The sequence below is a fragment of the Amborella trichopoda genome, chromosome 6, assembly GCF_054954075.1.
Source record: "Amborella trichopoda isolate Santa Cruz 75 chromosome 6, AtrichopodaSantaCruz75HAP2 v2.0, whole genome shotgun sequence".
Lineage (NCBI taxonomy): Eukaryota > Viridiplantae > Streptophyta > Magnoliopsida > Amborellales > Amborellaceae > Amborella > Amborella trichopoda.
In genome coordinates, this window is record NC_142341.1 from 23971144 (window position 1) to 23979902 (window position 8759).

General features: G+C 37.7%; 1 protein-coding gene across 23 annotated transcripts in view; it reads left to right on the top strand.

Moving 5' to 3' along the window:
* NRPC2 (nuclear RNA polymerase C2) overlaps nucleotides 1-7631 on the top strand; it is a 129323-nt gene extending 121692 nt beyond the window's left edge. For 13 of the 23 annotated variants that reach the window (XM_088870289.1, XM_020670897.2, XM_020670900.2 and 10 more), the window contains 2 exons: nucleotides 3184-3312; nucleotides 7247-7631. In XM_088870289.1, coding sequence (XP_088726415.1) covers nucleotides 3184-3312; nucleotides 7247-7378 — 261 coding nt within the window. In that variant the 3' untranslated portion in view covers nucleotides 7379-7631. Of the gene's footprint in view, nucleotides 1-3183; nucleotides 3313-3873; nucleotides 5061-7246 lie in introns of all 23 variants that reach the window. The other 10 variants (XR_016058113.1, XR_002281942.2, XR_016058111.1 and 7 more) reach the window with 3 other exon arrangements.
* The last annotated feature ends 1128 nt before the right edge of the window (nucleotides 7632-8759 follow it).

The window sequence follows — 8759 nt, forward strand, 5'->3', positions numbered from 1 at the left end:
GTAATTTGCTGCTCTGCTGAGGTAACTATCGTTCACCTCATAATCCACTACCCCATCGCTCTCCTTTCCCCGTAACCCCTACTCCTGATCAAGGCTCAAGCTCAGTCTCAGTCTCAAGCTCCAGGTCATCATGCCAGCTGTTCAGTTTTTGTTTATCACAAACTCAAGCAGTAGATCAGAAAATCTCTCTTTCTGCCCTTACTCTTTCAAGCATGCCAGCTAGCTCAGTCTCAATCTCAGTCTCAAGCAAGCTCAAGCTCAAGTGTTGTATAGCTCACTCTCTTGTAAAGGTCAGTCTCAATTTAAAAATATGTGCCTTTGAATGCCTCTCTTACGCCTCCGACTAGTTCCGCTGCTGGTCGGGATGTCGGCTTCCCTATCGCTCGTACGATCAACGACTACTCATTTTTACCCCTATGCTACATATGCTTACCCATATTCCTACATAACCTTGCACCAAGCCCTGTTAGATCCACTATCATAGCGCGAACAAGATTCGGGACTGGAAATGGGATTGGAACTGACAATAGGAACTATGCTTGGACTATCTGTTTCTCCAACTGGGACTAGAACTATCACTCGATTGAAACGTTTCCTTGCTCTGTGTCTTGATTAGATGTTGACTAAGCAATAGAAACTGTAACATTGGCTACTAGGTCAACTTAGTCAATCCAATCCTTTTGGTCGTCAATGGTCGGCAAGTATGATGATTCTAATGATGATCATGCACGTATCTCATAGACGAATTTAAGAAACCTCACGAATTAACTTGGATAACGGGTGTTGTTCTAGCTGTATTGACTGCATCTTTTGGTGTCATCCAATTTACCAAGTCGAACTATCCGCAGCGGAGGGAGCAACGAGAGCACCGTCGACAAAAGCAAAGCACCAACAGCAAAGGTAGGGGCATTTGAGCCAGTGTCTAGGCTAGTTGGCTTTGTTGATTCAGCAATGGAAGTGGTTGGTCCCAGTTAATTACACGATAAACCATCTTGCATCAGGAATGTGGCCATTGAACAATAGCCCATTGATCTACAGCAGATAGAGACCCTTCGACCAAGACATTGCCTTTTTTAGCATTTTTTTCCTGAGTTAGTTTTTTGTTTGTTTTCTAGTGGTCTTTCCTTTCTACTAGAAAGACTTGAGTTATTTATGTAGAATATATAGAGCGGTTCTCGGTGGTTGACCAAGAAAAGCAGGTTAGGTTCTTGTTAATTCGTCAATTTATATGGCAGTTAGGAAGAGGTAATACAAAAGTGTGTAACGGGTCAAGGTAGATTGGCCCACACTAGCACTTCTACATAATAACTCTACCAAGGGCGATCCTATTACAGGGATAGCCTCAGGCACGCCGGTCACGATTGCGACTGCCCAGTAACCAAGTTGGTCCCGAGGTAAGGAACCGGTCTACGAATCTATTCCAACTACTAACGAATTCCTCGGATTTCAGGTGGAATGGGGGTTATAATTTTTTCTACTTCTCGAGGAATAACCCTCTTATTTCGAAACTTAACTCCCTACCTTAAATCAAGCAAGAAAGTAGTCGTTTTTTCAATTCCCCGGTCGCTAAGCTCCCTCCCTTTATCTGAATCCTTATCTACTCCCAATCTTGCTTTCCTCGTCTAGTATTGAAGTCCTCCCCTTTGCTTCAATTCAACACAAAGGAAAAGCACGACCTCGTAACCTTCTAAACTCTCGAAGACTCTCTCCTTCTCTTCAGTTGGGTATGGGTCACCCTTGAGTCTGTCCCAAACCTCTTCAAACTCTCCTCCTTCCTCCTGTGGGCCAAAGCCGGCACCCTGCTTAGGAAGGCAACGGTTGCCGCGAACAATATGGAAGGAACGTAACAGGATATTCCAAGGCCTAGTAGCACCAGTACATAAACTATTCGACACTATCCTGGGAATGGTGATTTTCTGGGCTATTAATCATAAGCTCTTTAAGGCGTGCCCGCTCGCGACATTCACCTCAATTGGAGCCATGTCCTCTCCTTTACACAAAAAAGAATCCGGAGGTCTGCCTCTTGGAGGCCTTCTAAAAGGGGAACTATCATACTAAACTTCGATGGGTCCTCTTTCGAGAACCCGGTCCTGGCCAGCATAGGAGGTTTATTCTGCAACCATGAAGGAATAACACTTCTTTCCTACTCCTCCATAGGAAAAGCTGACTCCATAGAGGCTGAAGCCGGAGCTCTACTACAAGGCTTGAGACTATTCGACCCGGAATGGGGAGCTTCCTTAGTGGCCGAAGGGGACTCCTAAAACGTCATTCAATGGGCATCTTGCATACCTCATAACTCAACCTCCTTGAAGACTATGGCATATTTTTTATGAAAACCATGATCTGCGTGGGTATATGCAGATATCCTGGACACATATTTGGCAGGAGGGAAACCAGATAGCTGACGACCTAGCCAGACAGGGAGCAGCGCAGACTTGGAGATTCACATTGGGATCCTCTTTTGCTCTTGTTTGGGTCTCTTCGCTATATTGTATCTCTTCTAAGTGGGCCTTATTTATATTTTTTGGAGCGTGGGGTGTTCCTGTTTTGTCTTAGTTACCTCTCTGGGTGACATACCCTACGGGGCAACCTTTGTACTTTCTCATCCTTCAATACAATGTTAACATTCTCAAAAAAATATATGCCAACACTTTGACAAGCTTATTTTGTTTATGTTATTTATAAGATTACTGCTATGAAGTTCCATATATTCTGTTAGATCTCTTGAAGTCGTTTTTTACGGCTAGGGGAACTTCTGGGATTTTCAAAATAATGGCTTCGAAATTCAACATTGAGAGTTTGGGAGCTTCCAACCCATGGAGGTAGTCTTTCTTGTATATCATCTGTATTGTTTCGTAGGGCCTGGTGGCTCTGTAACTGGAGGCAGCCTTGGTAGGGAAACTCAGTTAAAGGGGTCTGTTAGTCTTTTATGAAGGGCTTAGAGTAAATTTTGTGGTACAGTGTAAAATATATAATTAAAGCAAACATTCTGCTGCATCTTTTTGTTTTGAAGTAATCTTCATTATGTTACTAGTATTAAATGTTTTCTGCTTTTGCATTCACCAATCTCTGATTTTAAAACTATGCAAAGGCATCCCTTGTAATTATGCGAAGATGTAAATTGTGTCTGTTTATAGCTAAGGTGAATGCAGGTTGATGGTCTCCAGCTTTATTTTTTCACAGGTTTGCACAAAATGTGGTTTGTTGGGATATTACCATCATACATTGAAAATGGCCTGGTGTACATCATGCAAGAACGGAGATAATGTCTCTACTTTGACACTACCTTATGCATGCAAGCTTCTAATCCAGGTTCGTCCCACCCCTTCCAATATAGAAATAGTACACTATTATCTTAAATAGCTTATAATCCAATTGAACTACATAATTCCAACCACTTCCTGCTACACATTTCATTGGATGATGATGACCCAAAGGCCAATGTTTTTTCCATAGTCCCTTGTATTGTAATATACTCTCCCTTCATGTTGATGCATTCTATGATGTTGGATAGGCAGAAATAATTTCTGAATTTTAATCAAATCATGCTTAGTTATAGACAACATTTCCTGTGGTATTCCTTGGGAAATACCGAATAACATAATTGGGAAATTGGTACTAAGTCCAGTCCTTTTTCTAATGTTTGTGTTTCCCTTCTTGGTTCTCCTGGGCAGTCTAATCTGTAGTAGGAATTCTACCCATATATTAATGTGTGTTTGTGTCTGTGGGTGGGTGGGTGTGTTGGTATAGACTTATATTCTTTCTTTGGCTCCTATCTTCTCAAGTATTTATACCAAAATTAGGTTAACATTATCAAAAAAAAATATTTATGCCAAAATTCAATTCCTGAATTTTCTATGTTGGAACTTCCAGGAATTGCAAGCAATGAATATCGTCCCTCGTCTCCGACTTTCAGAGGCATGACAAGCTTAATTGTGCAGTTAAGACATCCAAATTCCATGAACTGCTAATTGCATATGACTAACATGTGAGATCCACGCATACAACTGCTTGGAAAATGTCCACGATTATGAAAAGTTAAGTAAATCGTCTTCATGATGCATCATGGGGTGTTAACCAAGCGATGGAAGGAACCTTGAAAAATGGATTTGTGGAGGCTGCATCCCTCAAAGTTTCTGAAGATTGATGTCTTGGAGCTGCTACTCCTGCAATAGCGGGTTCTGTGTTTTGTGAATTGAAATCGAACCCCAAATGCAAGAAGTTTTGAGTTGCCAGTTTTCATTAAAACAAATTTGGATTGTCAGTTTGGTCAGGAAAATCAGCTTCTTATGGACGACCTACCATAGCATATTTATTGGAGATTATACATAGGAGACTATGACATTGTGTTTCTACCTGTTATAAATACGAAAGATAAGGTGGTTAGGCTAAATTTTGTGAGTCAAAATAGCTGCTTAAGCTGAGGTGCTAAAACTTGAACATGGGCTTTGGCTTATTGTCTTCTGAGTTGATTAGGGAGTAAATCCCAACTCTTGAGTTAAAATCCTTTGCGCGGTAATTTTTCAAGTCATTTGTGAGGATGAATGAGGGCTTTGAATTTATCTTTGGAGTTGACTTAGGGAGTACATCCCAACTCTTAGAGTAAGAATTCAATGTCCGGTATAATGTCCGGTATCAAGTAATTTTTGAAGAATTCCTCTCTCTCTATATATATATATATAGAGGGCAATGATGTAGTATGCGATGTCGCGTTTATGGTTGTTGTGCGCAGATGGTGAGGATTTTTCCCATCTAATCGGACGGCCCAAAGTGAGTGGGGGGAAATTTAAACCCAGTGTCTAAGCACACTCGCTCTCCCCCCTGTAAGCGTCTCTCTCCCTCGCTCTTTCTCTAAGTATGCTCGCTCTCCCCCTTGTAATGCTGAAAGGCCTCTCTCTCTAATGCTGAAACCTTGAAACTCCCTCTCTCTATCTCTCTCTCTAAGCACACAAACCCTGAAACCCCCAAATATTTTTTCGTGTGCACTGAAAATCCCTCTCGCTCTCTACTGCGGATCAGATTCCTAACAGTTGAGGATTTCGAGCTTTCACCCATTTCAGGTATGGAAAAGACCAATGAATAAAACTCATTTTAGGTCGAATCTACCTCAGTCAACTCTACTTATTCAGTGGATAAGTTTTATAAATCAAAATTTGACGATGCATCCAAGTTTTCACTTACGTACAGTTTTTCTACGTTATTTTGTCACATAAGTAATGTCTTTGATTTTGGTAGGATTGTGATATGATTTACGTGACGAGATGGGTTTGAGTAACACTATAGACATTTTGTAAAAAAATTTCTTCACTTGAAAAATTTATATAACTTGCTGAGTTTTTTCAAGTTCTCTGTTAGCGTTTTTGTAAATCCGCTCACTTTTGACAATGATCAAGCGGCCTGTGAGTTGGTGTATTTGAAATGCCAACATTTTGGAGTTTTGGATTTTCGGACATTTAATATGTTATATAGAGCATTTTTTTTTTTTTTTTTTTTTTTTTTTAAGCTCCTTCATCCATATTGAACATGAACATTTTGTAGTAAATGAAGATGGAAAAGTCTTCCTTTATTTTTTAACTTTTGATGCTTGCATTATCAGAAATCTTGTATATGAAATGCCAATTTTTTGGGATTTTGAATTTTCAGACATTAAATGTGTTACGTAAGGCATTTGTTTTTTATTTTTTATTTTTATTTTTATTGCTGTTTTTTTTTAAGCTCCTTCATCCATATTGAACATGAATCGTTTTGCAGTAAATGAAGACGGGAAAATCTTCTTTTATTTTTTTACTTTTGATGCATGCATTATCAAAAATTGTGTATATGAGCCAACGTATGGGGTTTTGGATTTTTAGACATTGAATATGTTACACAGAGCATTTGTTTTTTTTTTTAGTGCTGTTTTTTTTTTAAGCTCCTTCATCGATATTGAACATGAATCTTTTTGCGGTAAATGAAGGTGGGAAAATCTTCCTTTATTTTTTAACTTTTTATGCTTGCATTATAACATTTGGCGTTTTGGATTGTCGGACATTGAATGTGTTACACAAAGCACTATTTTTTTTTTTTTTGTTTTTGCTGGTTTTTTTTTAACCTCCTTCATCCATATTGAACATGAATCATTTTGTAGTAAATGAAGATGTGAAAATCTTTATTTTTTAACTTTTGATGCTTGCATTATTGAAAATCGTGTATATGAATTTTGAATTTTCAGACATTGAATGTGTTACACAGCATTTTTTTTTTTTATTGCTACTTTTTTTTTTTTCTAATTTCTTCATGGTTTCTAGATAGGCTATTATTGCATGGATGGGACTTCCACCATCACAATTAAGGCCACTATTTCCAAATGTTTATTCTTTGCTAGTTCAGGATGATCTCATCTTAGGGATCTGATAGGGCTATCTCATCTGGATACACAGAATTTTGAATGTCATTGAATTTGTACAGAAGAAAGTTTGAGCATACACAGAATTTGTACATTGAATTTGTGGCACGTGTTAGAATGCATTAGAGCATCAGCCAGACAGTTAATCCCTCTGGATTTTTTTTGTCAGCCAAACAACTTATCAGGAGGGATCTTCAAAAAGCAATGGATATTTTTGTTAGTGCACTCTTCTAACATTCATCTTGTTCGTTGCAAGAAAATTGTGATATGTAAAATGTCAGTTGCTTATTATCCATGTGCCATTGTAAGCACATTTTGATATGTTAAATGAACTAGAGTAAAATAAAATTCTTTCCTCTTTCACTTTCCTGTTTCCTTTCAATATGTTACACATCTGGGTAAAGCTACGGTCATGGCAATCATTGTCGATTTTGGGGATTTTGTTTTTCACATTTTGAAAATGTCACAAATTTGGGGGTTTTTTGTTTTTCGAATTCGTCTCATCTTCTTTTTTTCACTTTCCTGTTTCTTTTCAATATCACTTTGGAATTTTATTTTACTGATGTGTCATCACTTTTGATCATGTAAAAGAATCGGTTCTGGTCTGCATCCATTGTCCCAATGGATTTTGGGGATTTTGGTTTTTAACGTTTTGAATATGTTTCACTTTTGATCATGTAAAATAATCGGTGCCAATGTTCTTTGTGACTTTAATTTCAGAGTATGATCTTGAACTTGTAAAGCAACACATTTGTTATCATTCTTGTAATATTGAATTTCTTTTTTAGCCAGCAAATATTCTTTTAGGGTCATTTCATGAATCATATTAATGGGCTGATTTTGAGAGCCTTTTACTTGCAGCATGTAAAGTACGACAAAAGTGAGGAGACACATAATCTTCAAAAGAAAGGTAGTAGCAGCCATTGTTCCCAATCGTCATTAGATTCATATGGTTACCCATTTGAGAGGGGTGGAAATAGAAGGAATTGGTAAATTGATGTTAAAGTTTACTGGCCTCACGAAATTGGAATTGGCAAATTGATGCCTCACATCGCCAATCAGTGATTGAGGATAGAGCAAGGAGCTTTGTTTTGTTTGTCTATATCATATTTTTTTTGAAAGGATTGTAATTACCGATGGAATTTGACAGATACACTCGACTTTTGTGTTGAAAATGTAATATGGCTCCCTACTGTTTATTGGAAAAGGGATTTATAATCAATTAAGTAAAACATCAGCATGCTCATAAGACTTTGTAACTCTCGTAGATGATTTATAATCCAGGTGCAGCTGCTAGATTTTGCCAAAAAATTTGAAAAGTAAATTGTAATGAAAAATCTGAAGATCCTCAAATCGATTTTCAAGTGTTTATACATCATTTGATTGATTTGTACTATTTTTGAAGTTATAAATTCTACAATTACAGATAAAAATATAGTTTCAATCATCGCAAAGACTTCTAAATCTTAAATCTTACATTACTATTTCATCGTGCGACTTGCTTTGATTATTTAGGCTTCGGCCTTATACAAACCACTCCCGATATAAATTAGAACCAGTAAGCTCTCTCTTTCTCTCTATCTCTCTCTCTCTCCCATTTCGGGACAATATCTCTATAGCAAAATGAAATGAACACCTCCTTAGGTCTCTCCACCTCTAAATATCAAACCTTCATTGAAAGCGGGTTGATCCAAAATAAAAAACAAAACCTAGAGCGTCGAAATCCATCAGCTTTTTGGACTTAATTTAAACCAAAAAAAAGATATTAACCCGGATAATACAGTCAATGCCTGTTAACAGAACTGATTCAGTTTAATACATGAACACTATATGAAACCTGCTTTTGAGGGTTCCTATTGAACCTGCCCCATCCAAGGACTACAATTTGGTTGTTTACAAAATAGCAAGAGAGAGAGAGGCTTATGCATTCAACAAAAATTGGAGCAAGTTAGTGGAAATAGGTCGACAGAAGAAGATTCCCTTTTTACTATATCGTGCAAAAGAACAAACACCGACACAATAGATTCCAAAAGACACTTTTTTTTCTGTGTCTCACATCGTCATCCAAACCAATGGATTATATTGAAACTTCTGTTTGAGAAGGCTTTAATATTAATAAATCTTATGCTATAAGCTGACCAAAAAAAAAATTGCTTCAATGTGATAATAGGGATTGAAATATCAACCTGAGCACAACAAAAACCCAGATGTACAAATGACTCTCAGCACAACAAAAACCCATATCTACAAATGACTTTACAAGCAAATTGTCTTCTTGTTGTTGCATCATGTCAGGAGGTCGTCGTAGACTGAAAACCATCTCTTTTGTCTTCTCAAAATAAACTTGCAATCAAATGGCCAATTTTACGCCATT